This window comes from Mustela putorius, unplaced genomic scaffold, assembly GCF_011764305.1.
Source record: "Mustela putorius furo isolate JIRA1106 unplaced genomic scaffold, ASM1176430v1.1 tig00003898_pilon_pilon_pilon, whole genome shotgun sequence".
In the NCBI taxonomy this organism is placed as follows: domain Eukaryota; kingdom Metazoa; phylum Chordata; class Mammalia; order Carnivora; family Mustelidae; genus Mustela; species Mustela putorius.
Window position 1 is genome coordinate 28,898,601 of NW_025422047.1, and position 22,216 is coordinate 28,920,816.

The window sequence follows — 22,216 nt, forward strand, 5'->3', positions numbered from 1 at the left end:
CCTTTTTGCTTGGATGTACAGTTCTATACCTATTAGATTTTCTGTTTGGTGAGAAGTGCTGACTTTAAGTTTTAATAAAGGAGTAGAATATGGGACAGTAACTGTTACCCATTAGTATTATAGTTGAAATAACTTATCTTCCCTATTTCATTAATAAGGGTTAATTTGTGGAGCCTGCATTTGGATATGCTCTTAAGCATTTGTTTTTTCCCTTCAACAAAGTGTGTTTTAGCCAAATTTCTTGTCTATTTTTCTGCCCATCTTTAGCATAGTAGAAGTGCAGATGTTTTTAAAATATTAGCTTTCTGCTTTGAGCTTGAACTCTCATTTACTCTAGTAAAATTTGGCTTTATGGGTATGACTGAGAAATTAGGAGGTATTTTTCTTTAGTAATTAGAAAGCAATAAATTAAAAATTGATAGTATTTTGTACATTTATTTTATATAGTTAAAAATTCCTATTTCTTGGAGCTCCTGTATGGCTCAGTGGGTTAAAGCCTCTGACTTCGGCTCAGGTCATGATCCCAGTGTCCTAGGATCGAGCCCCGCATCGGGCTCCCTGTTCAGTGGGGAGCCTGCTTCCCTTCCCCTCTCTCTGCCTGCCTCTCTGCCTACTTGTGATCTCTGTCAAATAAATAAATAAAATCTTTTTTTAAAAAAATCTCCATTTCTTGAATATTTTTACGGTAATTGAGTGATTTGGTATGAGGAAAATGAATTAATTCCAAGTGTAAGATAAAATTAAATTCTACTCCAATTCTTAGCATAATTTGAATTAATTCGGTTAACTGACAGGAAATTTTATATATTTAAAGTGCTTTGTTAGAAGTGTACTGAGGAACCATAAGACCGTAAGAGTAGTCATACAGAAGATTAAAGCCCAATTCTTTGGTGGTGGTAGTGGTAGTGTATTTGATTTTACGAATTAATGCAGATGAGTTTTAGCAGAAAATTCTTAGTTGCTCGAGTTCAGTGTTGAATTCTCTATATGCACTTAAAGCACAACCATCTTTTGAAGGTTTTATTTATAATGTAAATACATATCAGATACTTAGTATTAAAAGTCGTTCTTCGGGTGCCTGGGTGGCTCAGTGGCTTAAGCTTCTGCCTTCGGCTCAAGTCATAATCCTAGGGTCCTGGGACTGAGGCCCATGGCAGGCTCTCTGCTCAGTAGGAAGCCTGCGTTCCTCATTGTCTGCCTGCCTCTCTGCCTACTTGTGATCTCTCTCTCTCTCTGTCAAAGAAATAAAATCTTTAAAAAAAATAAAAATCGTACTTTGTTATTTGGAGTTCCATAGACATAGTGCTGTAAATGAGCAGTACTTTTACGGTTAGAATCAATCAACATGCCTTATTTAAAGGACTAAACTTTTTAAACAACCTTGAAGAAGCCGTTATGTTAGTTATAAATTCAACTTCATTGATGATTTACTGAAATTCACCAATTTTAATTGTACAGTGAAGTTTTGATAACTCTGTAGTCATTTAAGCACCACCGCAGTCAAGATACAGAACATTTTCATCATCCCAAAAAACATCCAGTGTTTCATCATGAAGTATGATGATAATAATGATAGCTAGCTGTTGGGGATTTTGTAGATGCTCTTTATCAGATTGAGAAGTTCCCTTCTGTTCTTGTTTCCTTGTATCCAAAATGAATGTCGATTTTGTCATGTGACTTTCCTTCATCTGTTGAGGTGAATCATATTGTTCTTTTTAAAGTCTGTTTATATGGTGAATTATATGAATTGATCTTCAAATGGTAAACTAAACTCGCATCCCTGGGATAAATACCACTTGGTCATAATGTTTTGTCTTGTAAATACTGCTGAATTCAATTTATTGAAATTTAAGTATTTCTGCTTCCTGGGGGATATTGGTCTACAGTTTTCAATATTTGCGATGTCTTTTTCTGGTTTGGTATCAGAGTAAAATTGGCATCACAGACTTGAGTCTTTTCTAAAAAGTTTATACAGAATTGGTAATATTTCCTTCTGTAAATTTTAGTATAATTCACCAGTGAAACTGTTTGGACCTGGAATTTTATTTATGAGAAACTTTTTAACTATGGATTAAAAATTATTTTAAGTAGATCCTGGGCTTTATGGATTTTTGATTTCTTGAGTAAGCATTGGTTTTTTTGTGTGTCTTTCAAGGGGTTTGTCTATTTCACCTAGGATGGCATAAGCTTGTTTATAAAATTCCTTATCCATGTTTTAATGCCTGTAGCATCTGTAGTGGTATCTTCTGTTTTGGTTTTGCGTCACTGATTTGTCTTTTTTTACCCCTCTCATGAGATATTTATCAATATTACTGATCTTTTCAAAGAACCAACTTTTTGTTTTATTGGTTTTTATTTCCTGTCTTTTGTCTATTTTTTAATTCAGAAATTCAGTATAATTCCCTTTTCTGCTTTCATTTGGCTTCTTTATAGTGTCTTAAAGTAGAAGCCCAGATTAATGATTTTGACCAGTCTTTACTGTAACATTGAATTTTAAATATTTTCCTCTAAGCATTTTTTTACCTATATACCACAGATTTTGATAAGTTTACATTTTTATTCAGTTTGGGATACTTTGTAACTTCTTTTTTGATTTTTTAAAAAATTTAATTCATTGGTTATTTAGAAGTATTTTATTTTTTTAAAAGTTTTATTTCTTATTTATCAGAGGGAGAGGAGGAAGCAGGCTCCCCACTGAGCAAGGAGGATCCCAGAATCCCAGAACCCTGGGATCATGACCTGAGCCAAAGGCAGATGCTTAACCAGTATTTTATTTTGAATGTTTTCCAGATATCTTGTTACTCATTTCTAGTTTAATTCTATTGCATTCAGAAAACAAGCAGTTTGATTTCACTGTAAGTTTATTTAGATTGTTTTTTTTTTTTTTTTTTTTTTTTAAAGATTTTATTTATTTATTTGACAGAGAGAAATCACAAGTAGTCGGAGAGGCAGGCAGAGAGAGAGAGAGGGAAGCAGGCTCTCTGCTGAGCAGAGAGCCCGATGCGGGACTCGATCCCAGGACCCCGAGATCATGACCCGAGCCGAAGGCAGCGGCTTAACCCACTGAGCCACCCAGGCGCCCCTATTTAGATTGTTTTATAGCTCAGAATATACTCTTGTTTTGAAGACTGTTCCATGGGACCTTGAATAGAATGTTTTATTAAGCTGTTGGGTAAAGAGTTCTGTAAATGGAAGTTAGGTCACAAGATGTTCTTTAAGAATTCTCATAGATCCCTACTGATATTTTTGTTGACTTTTTTTTTTTTAATTAAAAAATACTGTTAAAAATTAAAAAAAAAAAAAAATACTGTTGAAGTCTGCCCTCCCTCAAGATTATGTATGTCTCTCTCCTTTTCCATTCTGTTAGGTTTTGCTTCGTGTGTTTTGAAATTTGTTTAGTTGCATATACATTTAGGATTATGTCTGCTTGATGAACTTAGTTATAATTATAAAAAAGATGCGCTTTATGCTTTATAATATTCCTTCTTAAGCCTACTCTATGTAATATTAAGATAGCCAGTGGTATTTTCCTTGAGTAATGTTTGCATAGTATATCTTTTCCATCCTTGTAGCCTATTTGTATCTTTATATTTAGTTTAGCTTCTTGCAGGCAGCATGTTAGTGGATTTGGTAATTCATTTGTGTCATTGGAGTATTTATTAGGTCATTGATTTTTATTATAATTATCAGTTTAACTGGTTTTAAATCTCCCATCTTGTTTTTGTTTTCTTTTTGTCTGTGTGATTATTATTCCTTTTTTCTTCTTTTCCTGCCATCTTTTGGATTAATTGAATTTTTTGTTTTAACCCGAATTTTGGGTTAAAACTTTTAAGTGATATGCTTAGTGTTTGAGATATATATCTTTAATCACAGCTCATTGTCAAATATTACACCCCTGTAATGTACAATTTAGAACCTAGTAACAATATATTTAACCTTCCATCCCTTGTTCCATTGTTACACATTTTAATTCTGCAATTTTTTAGAAATTTCAGTATAGTTAACATAGTGTTGTATTAGTTTTAGGTGTACAATATAGTGATTCAGTCATTCCATACATCAGAAATTGTAGTATGAAAAGGAGAAATGATATTTTGGTAATGGATTCATTATGTACATGTTAAACTGTCAGTTGCCTCTGGGTTATCATATAAAAGCCCCAAGACTCCATTGAATGTATGGCTGTGGATCTTTGAAAATGATTTAGTCTTAAGACTTTGATAACTGTGAAAAAAAAAAATTGGTAATTGTCATTATATAGTTATTAATGTAAGCTATGTGTTGATGAAATTGAGGGTGAATATACAGACTGAGAAGAAAAGCTCAGTGCAAATAAGCTATAAAAAGAATAGGCTTGGGGCGCCTGGGTGGCTCCGTGGTTAAAGCCTCTGCTTTCGGCTCAGGTCATGATCCCAGGGTCCTGGGATCGAGCCCCACATTGGGCTCTCTGCTCAGCCAGGAGCCTGCTTCCTCCTCTCTCTCTGCCTCTCTGCCTCCTTGTGATCTCTGTCTGTCAAGTAAATAAATAAAATCTTAAAAAAAAAAAAAAAAGAATAGGCTTTAAAACACTAGAGAGGAGGAAAATTTTAATAAGGAAGCATCAGTATCAGCATTGAAAATAAAGAAGTCAGGTGACTTAGAATGAAACGTTTTTGTTGAGATAAAATTCATATGACTTAAAATTAGCCATATAAAAATGTCCAGTTCAGTGACCCGTAGTGCATGTACAGTGTTGTGCAACCACCAGCTTATCTAGTTCCAAAGATTTTTATCACCCTAGAGGAAACTAGCCATTGAGTAATTACTCCTTTCCCTATTCCTCTCTTGGCCCAAGACTGTGGCAGCCACCAACCTGCTTATTGTCTCTGTGGATTTACTTATCCTAAATATTTCATATATATGGAATCATACATTATGTAACCTTTTGCCTGGCATCTGTTACTTTGCATAGTTTTCATCTGTGTTGTAGCATATGTAATTGTGTAGTAGATTTACCACATTTTATTTATTCGTTGATAAGTTGGTGGACATTTAGCTTGTTTCCACGTTTGACCATTGTAAACACTGCTGCTGTGAACATTCATATACAAACATTTGTTTTGATTACCTGTTGCAGTTCTTTGCGGTATGTACCCAGGAGTTGAATGTTGAGTCATATGGTAATGCTGTGTTTGTCTTTTTGCGGAGCTATCAAATTATTTCCTGTGGTGGATTCACCATTTTATATTTCCATCAACAATGTATAAGAGTTCAAATTTGTCCAAATCATTGGCAAATTGGAAGAGCAAGATAAGATTATCAGCAGCAGGAGGCATACTACCAGCAAAGCAGCAAAGTGAAAAACTGTAAAATATAGGGAAAAAAATTTCAAAGACTCTAACCTAAGAATGCCCCAATAGATTCTGAAGGTAGGACTCTTTCAAAACCAAAGAAACCAGGAATTATGTTAGTCTCTTAATGAACTTCCTTAGTTTTAGTATGTTGTGTCTAGCAGAAATTCCTTGAGGTTTTCCTGGTATATTAATACTACTTTTTTATGGTTTCTGGCTCTGAAATATATTTTTATCTGTTAGCAGGAATATGTCTTTTTTAAGTAGATACTCATTGAGTCTTAAGTAATGCTTTTTTGTCATTGTTGTTGTAGTTTGTTTTAACAAACCCATGGTAGTGGCACATGTAAGTAACTCCTTACTTAATAAACGTTTAAACAGTTTTTTCATAATAACCATATTTGTCCTTGTGACGTTGTTACATATGATATTTCAGTCTTTTTATTTTCCAAACTATAGTTAACATTTATCGTTTTCTCATGTGGACACAAAGACTGCATGAAAAGATGAGAAATGGAGACATTTCTGTTGCAGTGAAACTTACAATAATATAAATGTATAGCAACAGGATAATTTGCATTATGCTTGGCCCCACTAAGTTATAATATCATAAAAACACAAGTTTTGCATTGTAATAATGATGAGGGTGATACTCAATGTGTAAGATATTTTCTGGTTTTTCTGTGGAAAGAGACTGTTCTTAGGTGAAAGCTGTTCCAGATGCTTCCTTTATAAGTTAATCAGCTTTTACGGAATATTTACTGTTTGTATAGTAATTTTTAGTATACTGTAAAATAACTTGGATATTCATGTAGTTTTCAACCTGTATGAGTTGTATGTATGATTGTTGTATCTGTTTTACAGAAGTAGAAACATGTCAGAGAAATTAAGTAACAGATCTGAGGTCATACAATTGGAATCTAGTTCCATTTACCATTACTGCTTACAGGTGACTTTTGATGATCTTCAGAATTGTTTTATTGTTGTTCGTTATAGCAAGAAGAAAAGTGCAGATAAATCTGTAAGAAGTAGACTGAAAAATCACTTTTAACTTTATTATGATCAAGAGTTAAGGTTTTCTATACCTTTAAGCATACATAGCTTTTTCAGAAGGGGATAATTAAACATGGTTTTATAATGATTTTAGTACATGAACAGCAGCATTCTGGTCATGGTTTATTCAATTACCCTGTATTTCTGAACATAAGTCTCCAAACATTCAATACTGGCAGTTACCCTCTTCTATGTACATTTTTATATGCTTGTAGTTTTGTTCAGGAAAGTATTTAAGACATGAGTTTTCTATGCCCAGCCTGAAGTGGTAGAAAGTATGCCCCATAAAACAAGTAAGCCTGTACTGAATGTGACAAACTAATTACCCTAGCTTGTTCAGTGTGTGACCTTGAGAAAGTCACTTCACTTTTCAAAGCTTATTTCTTTATCTTTAACATAAGGCATTGTTATTTTGAACAGGGGATGAAAATGTTATAAAGTAGTATCGTTTTTATGAACTTTATTTTTTTTTTAATGTATTAAGTAATCTCTGTGCCCAGCGTGGGGCTCAAGCTCATGACCCTGAGGTCAGGAGTTGCATGCTATACCGGTTTAGCCAGCTAGGTAAGCCTGCTTATGAAATTTGAATCATTATAGTAAGGAAAAAAACAAAATGAAAGATTGGAGAACTATTATTTTTTTTTCTCAAATATTAAAGATTTAGTGGCTAGAAAATATAGTGACATGTTTCTTAATTTGTTTTAAAGATTATATTCATTTGAGAGTGAGAGCACAAGCTGGAGGAGGGACAAAGGGAGAGGGAGAAGCAGATTTCCTACTGAGCAAGGGAGCCTGACATGGGGCTTGATCCTGAGACCCCCAGATCATGACCTGAGCTAAAGGAAGTCGTTTAACCGATTGAGCCACTCAGGTGGTGACATGTTTTAATTCAGTAAATTTGAGTTGTAATAATATACATATCTTTTCCACCCTCCCCCCGGTGGAATTTAAGATACTGTTTTTTATTAATTAAGAAAATACTGCAAAAAAGAAAAAGTACTGCCGTTAACTTTATTATTCCTGTAATAGCCTTTGCCTATTATGTTACTTAACACTGGTAGAAGATTCTTACTGCATTGATTTTAGTTCATCCTTTTATTTATTTATTTATTTATTTAAGATTTTATTTATTTGTCAGAGAAAGAGAAAGAGCACTAACCGGGAGCTGCAGGAAGAGGGAGAAGCAGGCTCCCCACTGAGCAAGGAACCCAATGCGGAACTGGATCCAAGGACCCAGTGAAGGCAGATGCTTATCTAACTGAGCCACCTAGGTGTCCTGATGTTAGTTCAGCATTATAAGCTTGATATATATAAATAGATGCATTTTTTAGAGCAATTTTAAGTTTATAACAAAATTGAGAAGAAGGTATATATTCCCATATATTCCTTGCTTCCACATATGAACCTCACCCGACCCGGCATTACTAGCATCACTCATCAGAACACTACGTTTTTTACCAAGGTTCAGCCTACATTAATGCATCGAAATCACCCAAAGTCTCTAGTGTACATTAGACTTCACTCTTGGTTTTGTACATTCTGTGGGTTTAGACAAATGTGTAATGATAATATCCATCATTTTAATAACATACAGACAATTTTCACTGCCCTAAAAATTCTCTGTGTTCCACCTATTCATCTTTCCCCCACTCTCCCTTCCTCTACCCTAGGCAGCCACTGAACTTTTTATTTGCCATCATTTTGCTTGTCCATGATATCCTATCGTTGGAATCATGGAGTATGTAGGTTTTCCAGATTGGCTTCTTTCTCTTAGTAGTATGCATTTTAAGATTCTTCCAGGTCTTTTCATGGCTTAATAACTTATTTCTTTTTGGCACTTAATAATTCCATCATGTCTGGATGTGCTACAGTTTGTCTGGATTGCTTCCAGCTTTTGGCAGTTAAGAATTAAAATCCTGTGAACATAGTCTTCAGATTGTTGTGTGAATATAAGTTTTCACTTCCTTTGGGTAAATAGCAAGAAGTGCAGTTGCTGGATGGTATAGTAAGGAATGTGTTTGTTTTGTAAGAAACTGCCAAACTGTCTTCCAGAGTGTCTTCCATTTTGCTTTCTCACCAACAGTGAATGAGAGTTACTGTTTTCCACATCTTTGCTAGCAGTTGGCTTTGTCGGTGTTATTTTGATAGGTATATAGCGGTATCTCATTGTTTTAATTTGCAGTTTTTAAAATGTAGAACATATATTCATCCTCTTATTTGCCATCAGTATCTCTTCCTTTATGGTGTCTATTAACTATTAAGGTCTTTAGCCTGTTTTGTAATGGACTTGTTTTCTTACTGAGTTTTAAGCGTTCGTGTATATTTTGGATAACAATCCTTTATCAGATACGTCTTCTGTAGATATTTTTCCCCCAGTCTGTGATTTGTCTTCTAATTCTCAAAATACTGTTATTCACAGAACAGAAATTTTTAGTTTTAATGAAGTCCAGTTTATCAATATTTCCTTCAGGGATTGTGTCTTCAGTGTTGTATCTAAAAAGGCATCACCATACATACTCAAGGTTATCTAGGTTTTCTACTGCTGTCTTCTAGTCTTCTGCTAGTTTTCTAGCTTCTACTAGTTTCTAGTTTCTAGTTTTCTACTATCTGTCTTGTATTTAAGACACACTGTATTGCTGTGTTTTGTATTTAAGCCATTTAACTTTTACATTTATATTCCATTTTGAGTTCATTTTTGTCAAGGGTGAAAGGTTTATATCTAGGTTTGTTTTGGGTTTTTTGTTTTGTTTTGTTTTTAAATGCAGATACATTGTTTTTCTTGCACCATTTGTTGAAAAGATTATCTTTGCCCCTGTTGTATTTATTGCCTTTGCTCCTTGATTAAAGATTAGTTGACTCTAGGTGTCTGTTACTGGGTTCTCTATTCTGTTCTGTTTCCCTATGTTTTCTTAATACCACATGGTCTTGTTTACTGTTGCTCTATAGTAAGTTTTAAAGTTAGGTAGTGTCAGTCCTCCAGCCTTATTCTTCTCTCTGAATATTGTATTTGCTTTGAATCTTGGCCTCTCTGGGTAAAATTTAGAATCAGTTTGTTGATAACTTATTTTTTAATTTATTTTTAGTTGATATTTATAATAAAACTACTATAATTTGATAATAGAAATAGGAATTTGATTGGATTGTGTTGAATATGTAAATCAAGTTGGGAAGAACTAACATATTGACAATATTGTATCTTCCTATCTGTGAACATGGAATATTTCTCTACTTAGTTCTTCAAGTTTTATCATCACTTTTGTGGTTTTCCTCATGTAGGTCTTATACAAGTTTGTTGAATTTATACTTAAGTATTTCATTTTGGGGAGTGCTAATGTAAATGGTATTGTGTTTTTAATTTCAAGTTCCACTTGTTCATTGGTATATAAAGGAAGTAACTGACTTTTGTATGTTAACCTTGTATCCTGCAGCCTTGCTATAATTACTTACTCCAGACTTTAGCCTGTTGACTTAATACATAGAAGATTGTGTCATTTAAAAAAAAAAAAAAAGATAATTTTTCTAACCAGTCTTTATGCTTTTGATTTCCTTTTTTTGCTGTATTGCTTTGGCAAGGGTTTCCAAAAATACTGTCGAAAGGCATGGTGAGTGGGGACATCCTTGCCTTGTACCTGATTTTAATGAGAAAGTTCTAGGTTTCTTACTATTAAGTATGATGTTTGCTATAGGTTTCTTTTTTTATAGTCTTTATCATATTAAGGAAGGTCCCCTCTGTTCCTTGTTTGCTGAGAGTTTTTATCATAAATGAGTGTTGGATTCTGTCAGATGCTTTTTTTGTATATTGGTATGATTGTGTGATTTTTCTTTTTTAGACTAATGATTTAATGGATTGTTTAATTGATTTAATGGTTTTTGAATATTGGACAACCTTGATTACCTATGATAAAACCCACTTGTTCATAGTATATCATCTTTTTTACACTTTTTAAAAATTCATTTTGCTAATACTTTGCTGAGGATTTTTGCATCTGTGTTCATGAGAGATATTGGTCTGTACTTTTATTTTCTTAAAATATTTTGTCTGGATTTATAAGCTTTTACCATATGAAAAATTACACGATACTCAGCTTGAAATTGATGGACATTTTACTTTAGCCATTGTTTTAAGACTTAAAATAAGTGGCCTGTTGAACTACCTACTGCTTCATATCAGGGACAGTATATTTTATGTTTCATCACATGTATATTCTAATACACAGCCCATAGTATGTGTTGTATTAAGGAATATTAAATCCTGGTTCAAATAAATACACACCATAGCAGGGATCCACATGTTCATATCTTTTCTGCATTTATGAAGTACACTTTTAATTAATTTCAATAAGATATAGCTTATTGAAGTAGGGGGGAGGGGCAGAGGGAGAGAGAATGTCAAGCAAACTCTGTGCTGAGTGTGGAGCCCATTGCAGGGCTTGATATCATGACCCTGAGATCATGACCAGAGCCGAAACCAAGAGTTCAGGCGCTTAACCAACTTAACCTCATTTAGTGTTCATCTCATTTATGCATATTCTGTCACACATTTTGTTTTAGGCTTGGGATACCACATCTAAGAAAATTACTCCCCCACACCACTCCTTCTCTTGATTTCCTTTTTTCCGATAGTGCCAGTTTCTTTTTCCCAGTTAATCTGGGCAAAGGTATTTCATTTATCTGACTACTCTTTCACCCTTTGTGCCCACACAGCATTAATTACTAAGCCTTGACCTTTCTTAGTAGTATTTTTCTTCTGTCTGTTTTTCATTGTCACTACCATATCAAGATCTTTTTAAATCATATTTACACTGTTACTGCTTTACTGCTTCTATCTAATCCAATTGTCTTCCTACCCCCAAATGCGTCTTCTGCTTAAAAATACTGAGTGCTTAAAAGAAGGGGAAAAAAATGAATCTGTAGCCTAGGAATTAAGGCTTTTAAAATCCTAATTTTGGTTGCCAGAAACCAAATGCAAAAAGTAACATTTAATTGAAAGGAAATTTATTTCTGGAAGCCAGGAGAATCTGTCCCCAGTGGACTAGAATCAAAGTAGTAGTATCATCTGTTTTTCTGTGTCCTTTTCTCTCTCTAGACTTACCTTGTCTGTTTACACATCCTACATTTTTATGTCTCAGTTTGAATTACATGCTGAGTCCCAATTCCATATTCTCAGAGAATCTGATGAGTATATCATAAGCATACTATAATGACAAGTTTGTTGATTTAGCATTTCCAAATAAATTATTTAATTTTTTAAATAACTGATTAATGTAGGTTGTTTTATTTTGTCTAAATGCACATTGCATTGTGCAGTTTTCTTGAAATAGTATTTTGCCTTAATACTACTGTTTACCCATATACCTCCCTCTGTGGTGTTTACATTTCTGTCAAACAATAAGAATGGATTTTTAAGATTTTATTTCTCTCTTCCCCTCTCTCTACCTATTTATTTTAGAGAGAAAGAGTGTGTGCAAGTAGGGGGGAGGGGCAGAGGGAGAGAGAATGTCAAGCAAACTCTGTGCTGAGTGTGGAGCCCATTGCAGGGCTTGATATCATGACCCTGAGATCATGACCAGAGCCGAAACCAAGAGTTCAGGCGCTTAACCAACTGAGCCACCCAGGCGCCCCAACAATGCATTTTTAATTGTGTAACATCTACCTTGAATAGCTTATATACTACCACCAGTGCTTGATTCCCCCCCCCACATGAGATTTTGAAATTTTTTTTTTGAGGTAAAAATTACATAACATATAATTAACCACTTTAAAGTGTACAATTCAGTAGCATTTAGTATATTCACAGTGTTGTGTAAACATCACTTCTAATTTATTCCAAAATATTTCATCACTCTGGAGGAAATCCTGTACCCATGAAACATGCAGTTACTCCTTATATACATTTTGTTTGTCCATTCATCCAGTGATGGGTCTATGGGTTATTTACATTTTGTGTCTCTTGTGAATAAATAGTGCCTTTATGAAAATCTGTATGTAAGTATTTCTTCAAAAAGCTCCCGTCATGGAGCCCAGTGCGGGTCTGGATCTCACAACCCTGAGATCACGACCTGAACCCAAATCAGAAGCTAAACCCTCAACCTATTAAGCCATCCAGGCACCCCTTGGCCATTTTTTCTTCAGATATTTTCCTTTCCACCTAGGAAAGCCCTTGTGCATATGTTCGTAAACCTGATGGCGTCCCAGAAATATCTTAGGTTTTGTTAATTTTTCTTCATTCCCTCAAACTAGCCAATCTCAACCAGCCAGTCTTTAAGGTCACTATTTCTTCTACCTGCTGATAAAACTCTGCTCTTAAACCTGTCTGGTGATTTTTTTTTTTTTTTTTAAGGATTGATTGATTGATTTGAGAGAGCACCCATGTGAGTGGGAGGAGGGGCAGTGGAGAGAATCTTCAAGCAGATTCCCTGCTGAGCATAGAGCCCAACTTAGGGATCACTACCATGACCCATGAGATCATGACCTGAGCGAAAACCGGGAGTTAGACACCCAACTGACTTACCCAGGTGGCCCTCTGTAGTGAATTTTTCATTTTCTTTATTCTGATTTTGAGATCCAGAGTTTCTCTTTAGTTCTTTTTATAATTTTTATCGGTTTATTGATACTCACTATTGTAATCATTCTCCTTGTTCCTTTCAGTTCTTTGTTATTGCATTTTTTTAAACAGTTGATTAAAAGTTTTTGCATAGTGCAAAGACGGTTTCCTCATGGACAGTTTCTGTTTATTTTTCTTGTTTCTTGAGTGTACCATTTTGTTTTGTTCCTTTCTCTCTCTTAATATGTTTTTGAAAACATATTTTGGGGTTTTTATTATTGTGGTATCTTTGGAAATTCTCCTTAGCAGGGTTTCTGTTGTTGTTTATTGATTATGTTTGCTAGTTTGGTGACTTTTCTAAACTACTCTTGTAATGTGTGCATTCTTTGTCATTTGTGACCACTGAAGTCTGTACTCCATTAGCTTAGTGGTTAGCTAGTGTTTTGACAGATTAAATACTTGATGTCATTGGGAAAAGTCCTTTCCAAATCTTTGCAGATTGTATTGGGGCACTCTTTGAACACTTAACCCAAGCCATTTATCACTCGCCTGAGCCTTCACTTCCAGGTTGAGCAGAGCCTGTGGTCAGCCTAGAAATGAAAGTTTCTAACCTTGTCAGGCTTTTTCTGAGGGTGTATCTAGCCCTGAGCATGTATGTGGGCTTCTTGATTCCCCAGTATATGTAGGAGCGTGTTAAAAGCCGTAATATGCCACTGTCTCCCTGGTCAACATCTTCCATCATGGGCTTTCCCTCCCATTGCTTGTCCTGACTGTTGTCCCTTGCTCCAAATTGCTACAGCCTGTACTTGTGCCTTTACATGCCAGAGAAGCCACCTTAGCCCTGGGATACTTCATGTTGAGTGAAACACAAGTAAGCCCTTGTGCTTTTTCCATCTGGGAGACAAGTGAAAACCCATCACCACAGTTCTTTGAGAACAAGATCGCTGTTCCCTCTGGCCCTTGAAACCTTTGCCCAGAGCATAGACTGCATCAGTATGGTCATGGCCAATCTGAAATGTAAGGGTATTTCAGTGGTAGATGGATAATTAAAAGCTCCTTTCTTCACCAAGCCTTTTAGTGGTTGTGGCTCTTTTTTTTTTTTTTTAAACTAGATTTCAGAGTTCTGCAAAAATTTATTCTGACACTTTTTAACCACACATTAGTTGCTTTTCTGGGGGAACCAAGCCCTGAAATTCCTGCCTCCATCTCTTACTGATGCCGTTCCTCATGGAGGTATTTTCCTAATTTATGGGTTATCTCCATACCTTAATTTGTGATCTGTTTTATGATTTAGGATTATTTCAACCTAAAGGTATACAGAAATAGTCTGTAAAACTCTTGTTTGATATCCTATATTAGTAATTCAAACAGACCATTTTGAGATACTAAGAACCTTGTACAGCACAAGGGTTAGGCATTTTTCTAATAAAAGAAAAAAGAGGATACTTGGTTAAAATTTCTAAATTTTTATATTTAGTTTTTGAGTGTTAGAATAGATCTCTAATGTCTTTATTATTTGGAGGCCCACAATAGATTCCTTGGGTGATTTAAGTCCTGGTGAAACTTTGATAGTTCACATCTAGGTAAGTGAGTTGGGGATGTTTTTTATTTGTTTATTTATTTTACATCCTTTAATTATTAGTGAATGGAAGGCAAGATTTTTAGTACATATGATTAAGTACCTTAAAATTTTCACTTAGCAAGAAATAATAAATGCTCATCACTATGTCAGTGGTTGTCAACCTCAGCATTATTGACATTTTAGGCCATTTAATTCTTTATGAGAGGGACAGTCTAGGATATAATTTAATTTAGGTGCATTGCATTTAATGTTCATGTCTTTTTAAACCCCTTTAATTCAAAAGAATTTATGAAATTATCATCAGACTTCTAGCCACTAGTTTTAGTCTTCATTGATTTTTAAAATCTCTATTATTTCTCCTGTGTTAATGGTTGACATTTCACCATACAGATGAACTCTTCTTTCTCTTCAATTTGAGTTTGTGTGGTATTTCCTAGTTACTAGATTTGAATTATGCTTTTTTGTTAGAAATACCACCAGGATGATATGTCTTTTTAAGTACATCATCTGTTGAGACAGAATGTCAGTGTGTCCCAATATAGGTGATACTGATTTTGATTATTTGGTGCTGTATCTACCAGACTTCATCACTGAAGTTAAAACTTTTTAAATTTTTTGTTTTTTATTGATACAGATTTATTCATTCTTTACTATACTCAATTGAGCTGTAATCCATTAATGTTTTTATGTATTTTGATAATTCAGATCATTGCAGCTTAGTCTCTCTCCTTCATGGCTTCTGTGTCCTTTGAAGATATGTCCCCATAATTCATTAAGTAGTTTTCCGTTTTCTGGCACAGGATGTAACCAGCCAGGATTGGCTTGTGCTTTTCCTGATTCAGCTTTGGAATTAGCCTTTGTTTCAGATTGCTCAGATTTGTTTTGGTGGAGAATGGTATTTAGAAACCACTATTAGGGCTGCTTATGGACCATTTTAGCAAAAAAGCTAGGAAAGCTTAGAAATACACTTGTGTATGTATCTGTACTTATTTCTGTAGCAGTGTGTTAAAAACCCTAATTTTTAATTTCCTTCTCCAACAATGAGAATCCTTGCTCCTTTTGTTCTCCACATATTTATTCATTTGCTGAAGTCTGGAATGTGCAAAAAGTATACATTACACTCTAGATTTAAAACCTGCTGAGCAGGGGCGCCTGGGTGGCGCAGTGGGTTAAAGCCTCTGCCTTTGGCTCAGGTCATGATCTCAGGGTCCTGGGATCAAGCCCCACATCAGGCTCTCTGCTCAGCAGGGAGCCTGCTTCTTCCTCTCTCTCTGTCTGCCTCTCTGCCTACTTGTGATCTCTGTCTGTCAAATAAATAAATAAAAATTTTAAAAAAACAAAACAAAACCTACTAAGCAGAGTTCCATAAGTGCTCGCAGTTTTAATTTTTTAAGGTCCAGTTACATAGAGTGAAGTGCACCAAACTTAAGGGTACACTTAGATTGAGTTGAGACAAATGCATACCCCTGTTTGATCTATACATACCTGTCAAGAGACAACATTTTCTTTGTCCTTTATGTCTCTTCCAATTAGTTTTCCAACTACCCACAATAACCTTCTGATTCCCCTGTCCCCCACTTCTAGGTAAGTATTACCTGTTTTAGAACTTGATATAAATGGAATCATACAAAATAAATTCCTTTGTGTGTGGTTTCTTTCATTCATTACAGAATAATTCATGTTGATTATGTCAGTAAAATTTTGTAACATTTAAAAAATACAACTTTAGCCCATGAAACTTTTGTCATTGGATTTTTGCTCCCTTTTACATTCATGGATTTCTGAATATTACCTTTTTTCCTCCAGCATGAAATATACTTTGTTCTTTCCTGTTGTGTTTTCTTTGTAAACACTAAGGTAATTCTAATAACTAGGTGGAAAAGTAGAAGGAATTAATAATACATTATCCCATGCAAAAGCTGTGACATTGGTCAAGGAATATTTCAAATAATCTACTTTTTCATTCTTTTTTTTTTTTCCTGTTTGTTTCTTGTTTTTTGTTACTCCTGTGATCATAAGAGTACAGTGCCTTATCAAATTGAGTTTCTTTTAGAAGTGCTTTGAGAAACTTGATGAAACGTAGAAAATAGCTATAGACTTTTGACCAGTGACATATAAATGTTAGATCTTTGTTAACTTTCTACAAGTCCCTGAGGCTTTTCTTTTTTCCTTCTTTCTTCCTCCCCCCTTCTTCAGTATAATTTCTTCAACTGTTTAGATTCTGTAATTTCAGTTGATTTTTCAAGGTCATTCATTCATTACTCTCTCATCTCCATTCTGGTTCTATTATTTCTTAGTTTAAAAATTTCCAGTTCTTACGTTATTTCTGGTTTTTTTTTTTGTTTTGTTTTTTGTTTTTTGCTAAAACTTATTTTTTTATTTCTAGTGTGTTTATGATTGCTTATTGAAATATTTAATGATAGCTACTTTAAAATTCTTGTGAGTTCATTCCATAACTGAACTGGTGTCTGTTAAATTGTCTTTCCTTATTCATGTTGAAATTTTGTTTGTGGTATGATGAATGAAGTTAGCTTTATTGTTAGCTTTATTGTTTTTTCCCAGACATTTTGGAGATTTGCTACGAGATTTTGGATCTTCTGTTTTAGCAGGCCTCTTCTGACACTGCGCCAGCAGGGAAGGAGAGCTGCTTCATTACTTCAAGTTAGGGTTGGAAGTCCAGATGCCCTACTTGGTCTCCATGGGGCTCTACTGACACTGCCGTGGTGGGGAGGGTAATTTCCCTCTTACCTAAGGGTTTAGTCTCCATTCACCCTTATTTGACATTCCAGAAAGGGGAAGGCGAGGGGTCCCTTTCTTGCTGCTGGGCAGAAGTGGAATTCTAATCTCGCTGCTTGGTCACAACTGATGTCTTTGGCTAGAGAAGGGCAGTTAACAATTAGAAAAAAAAAAAAGTTTTGTTTTACTTTCTTTTTGTTTGTTTTGTTTTGCTAAGTCTACACTTTTCACTAGAGAAAGCAGGTTTTTCTTGTTGTGGTTGCTTTTCTGTCACTTTCTTTTTTTTCTTTTTTTGTCTGTGCTTAGTGGTAGTTCTGGGTTGCAGGCTTCTGTTGCCCAGTCCAGTATAAGGCAAAAAGAAAACTCGGAGAACTCCTTGTCCTATTGTTCTTCAAGTTCCAGAGTCATTAGTTAGGTCACCTTCTCTCTACCAGTCTTTTGACTTTCTGTTCATTGTGCTCAGGAATTTTAGCTGTATTTGGTGGAAGAAATAAGGAGAAACTCTGTTTCTCATTTTGCATGGAACCTGGGTGTCTTAAATTATTAAACAGAAAAAATAGTCCATTGAGAACTTTAAAAGAGATGCTTTAAAAAAATTTAATTCTTAACAGTAGTTTACCACCATGTTTTTGTAAGTCACTAAGATGTACATAAGCTTCAGTATATTCTTTGTTGTAGATAAGTATGTATGTGTAAAAGCTTGTGTATTTCTTTCTTCTTTTAGGATTATGTACTGAAGGACTCTACCGTGTTAGTGGGAACAAAACTGATCAAGACAATATTCAAAAGCAGTTTGATCAAGGTATAGTATATAAAATAAAATCATTTTTAAAATTATTTTCCTTATTGAAATTTCATGGTGGGAAGATTGATTTTCTAAGGTTATGGGATTTTGAGGGGTAAGGATTTTAAAACAGGATTAGAAGTATGTGGGGCACCTGGGTGGATCAGTGGTTAAGTGTCTGCCTTCGGCTCAGGTTATGATCCCAGAGTCCTGAGATCGAGCCCATCAGGCTCCCTGGTAGTGGAAGCCTGTTTCTGCCTCTCTCACTCCCCCTGCTTGTGTTCCCTCTCTCACTGTGTGTCTCTCTATCAAATAAATAAATAAAATCTTTTTTTAAAAAAAAAAAAAAAGGGTAAGAAGTATGTGATAGAATAAATACCATAGTCAGGAATAGAAGAACTATAAAGATCCATTACCAGAATTAGAAAAGCAGTAAATTATACTTATGAGATACCAGCATCTTTGTATATCAGAGACAGTACTTACTTAAAGATGTAGTTGACATTTTTTTTCATGCTATAGGGCGTTAGCCATTAGGAATAAAAGCAAAACAATTCTCTACTCAAAGCAAATTCTTTAAGAAATCAAAGTTTTAAATAGGAAAAATGAAAACAGCATTATGGAGAAAAAGGAGTGGATATTTTTATAATCGTAGAGTAGGGAAAGGCCTAAATTTGATATGAAGCCCAGAAAGCATAGATAAGATAATAAGTTGGACTACCTAAAAATGTAAGGATTCTATGTGAGATGATGGATAAAACATAAAATCAGGAGACAAACTATAAACTTGAAGAAGGTATAGAATATTATCTAGGCTAGATTAAACAGTTCACATCAGAAGAAAGTGACCAGCCAAGTGTATGAAAATATGCTTTGTCTCTGATTTATAGATACAAAATTAAAACAAAAAGATTTGGTTTTGATTTATTATTTCTGAAAAAGATTGTTGAAAGAGTGTAGACAAGCAGGTATGTTGACTTTTGAGAAGCAGTTCATGTATATCTATTAAAATTCATATTATCTTTGTTAGAAAAATTGCACTTAAAATATTTATGTTACCAAAGTCTTAGTTTAAGCTTACCAAGATATACTTGAAAGGTCATTTATTGCAGCATTGCCTGAAATTTTTTTAAAAGGAGGAGGGGCCCTGTCCACTGGGCTTATGAGTAGAATATTAGATACCCATGTAAAATGTAGATTAGTATGTGTTTTCATTACTTTAAAAGTATATTGTATATATAGTACGTAATTTAAAAAAAATATTTTGTTGGATAAACTGGACTTTATAATATCAAATTTGTGCATTTTCACTTAACAATAATGAAGGAGCAGGTAGTGGTCAATACTAGGGCCTCTTGAATTAGATTTCCTGTTTTGTTTTCTAGTTCTGCCACTCACTGTCTTTGGGCCATAGGAAAGTTAATTTTTCTAAATCCTAACTTTATCATATTTAGAATGGGAGTGATTTAGAGGAACTATGATGAATAATGAGATAATGAAGAGTTTTCTATACAACCATATTAAATACTCTTCAGGTAGCTGTTGTTACAGAGAATGTAGACTAAGAAAATAAGATTTATTATATAAAAGTATTTATCATAGTATCTGTAATGCTTTTAAATAAAATCCAAATGTTCAGTAATAAAATATTATATAAATTGTTAGATCTGGGAGAATATTTGGGGGTCATTAAAACTAGGGCAAAAGGCCAGTAATGGGTTAAGAATTATATATAGGTTCTTCGTACTGTTTTTTCACTTTTCAGTTATATTACAATTAAATGTTACCTAGCATACACAAAAAAGTTTTTAAAAGTTGCCTGTAAAATTTTAATAATCTTAGGTAATGCCTTAAAAATGAAATCCAGTATAAAATGTATTTATGATTTTTCTGATTGTTTTATTTTTTTAATGAGTAGAAAAGGGCTGAAAGGAAATATGCTAAAATAAAGTATAAACAGTGATTATCTCTAGGTGATGTGGTAATTTTTTCTCTTGTTAGTCTGTGTTTATACATTTTTCCATCATAAGTATCCATTGTACTTATAAAAGGGAAATATTGATTCTTTTAACAGCAAATTAACCTTATGATACACCTTTAGTATGTTCCATTCTTGTCTTTTAAGTCAGAATTTCACTGATAAGTGTTGAAATTTAAATATTTCATTTAAAAAATTAACATAAGCCAGAAGGTATAAACTCAGATTTATGTGCTTAATTCCTATCTTTTGTCTTTCAGTTTTCTTATTACCTTTTTAAATAGCTTATGTAAACAAAAATTTTAAAAGATAGATGTTAGTGAAAGCTAATGTTTTCAACATACTTACAAGCCTAACAGCATTTTTTGTTGTAATAGAAGATGCTTCTTGCTTGGTTCTCTCTTCCCTTATGTCAGGCAAACTTACTAGAAGAGTGGGGGAGGAGGGATGAATCAGCCTGTAAAGAAACATGGCTGATGAGAAGATTCTAAAATCTCTGGATCTACAAATACCTGTTTAGCTTACTTCTCTTATAATATATTAAAAATTTATTTTATAAAAAAGAATTTATTTTATAAATTTAAATTTTTGTCTTGTAGATCATAATATCAGTCTAGTATCAATGGAAGTAACAGTAAATGCTGTAGCTGGAGCTCTTAAAGCTTTCTTTGCAGATCTGCCAGACCCTTTAATTCCATATTCTCTTCATCCAGAGTTACTGGAAGCAGCAAGTAAGTCATAAGCCTCCTTTTTTGGAGAAGGATGATGATGGCGGGTGTTATATATTATATATTGATTGCTATGTGATAAAATCAGTTATGCACTAGAATGTGTAGCTAATAAAATGTTGACTTACAAGACTCTTTTTAAAATTTATTTTCCTCCAAGTAAACAAAATCAACCTGTGGGGGGTGTAGGGGGTGTTCCCCAGGAATATTTCATTTTAGCTGGTCTCTCAAGTGACTCAGAGCTTCTAGAAGTTTGAAGATCATTTTATTAGAAATTTGAGATTTGCGTTTTTGCAAACTAAGAGGCTTTGTAAGAATTAAATGAACTTTTCAAATGAATGTATCTATAATGTATTTCAGTAAAATTTTAACATGTATGGTGTGTACATGTGTGTATTTAAATTTTTTAAAGTCAAATTAACTTTGGCCTCTTGTCTTCATTTTTTGAAAAAGATAGGAAGATAGGTACTTACTGTCTGTTCTCTTAGACCCTCTCTGACTAGCTTTATTTGGAGAAAGGCTGTTGTAGTAAATGATGAAGTATTTAGCAGGTTCTTTAGAATATTTTGGTTTTGTTTACCTATCCTAATGTGCTTCAGAAAGATTGTTCATTGTCTTTTACAATAAGCAAAGCAGAAAGCTTTATCAAATATTTTAAATGTGTAAGTTTCAACAGATTTCTCTCTACTTTAATTTTACAGAAATCCCAGATAAAACAGAACGTCTTCATGCATTGAAAGAAATTGTTAAGAAATTTCATCCTGTAAACTATGATGTATTTAGATATGTAATAACACATCTAAACAGGTATTTTCTATTTTTTGTTTTTGCAAATACACTATAAATTTCAAACTTTAAACTTTATAAATATAAGAGAAAAGGCAAACTAAACATACAGTTCAGTTTTGTTTCTATTTTTTCTGGATTTTTAAAACAGAATTTTCACCAACTTGTTTAAAGAAAGGCATATGACTTTTTTAGTACATTTAATGATTATGAATAGTATAATAGGTACATCTTCCTGTTTTTTTATTAGTTATTTTTTAACACTTCTCTTCTGTAGATTCTTGGAATTATAGGTATGAAAGGACTCTTAACCATATCAGCCTCATTTGAAGTTGGAAGAATTGAGGTTTCTAGTCAGATGTAATGGAAATTTCTTTCTTCTAAAACTAACTTACTTTCTGAGGGAAAGTTACATGCTCAGAGGGAAATTGTATGCTCAGTGTCACATAGTAAGTGACACATCTTATAAGTAGAATCTAAGTCTTATTAAGACATTTCATTTGCTTTTTGTATCACACTGTGTTGCTTTTGAATATTTTGCCTGTTTTGTTTGGATATAGCCCACAAGGTGGTATTTCATGAGACATTTAAATTCATATTATAATCTACCCTGTTAATCTGAAGTGCAGGATACTAATCCTGTATTTAAAACCTTAAGTATGTTAAGCTTCAAGTTTATTCTTTTTTCTAAAATG

The 22,216-nt window shown here is 33.9% G+C and overlaps 1 protein-coding gene across 3 annotated transcripts in view; it reads left to right on the forward strand.

Annotated features, from left to right (window-relative positions):
- Nucleotides 1-22,216, forward strand: part of ARHGAP5 (Rho GTPase activating protein 5) — a 71,528-nt gene that overhangs the window by 43,394 nt on the left and 5,918 nt on the right. For all 3 annotated transcript variants that reach the window (XM_045067894.1, XM_045067895.1, XM_045067896.1), the window contains exons 4-6: nt 17,970-18,047; nt 20,607-20,738; nt 21,437-21,542. In XM_045067894.1, the coding sequence (XP_044923829.1) occupies nt 17,970-18,047; nt 20,607-20,738; nt 21,437-21,542 (316 nt within the window). The remainder of the gene's footprint in view (nt 1-17,969; nt 18,048-20,606; nt 20,739-21,436; nt 21,543-22,216) is intronic.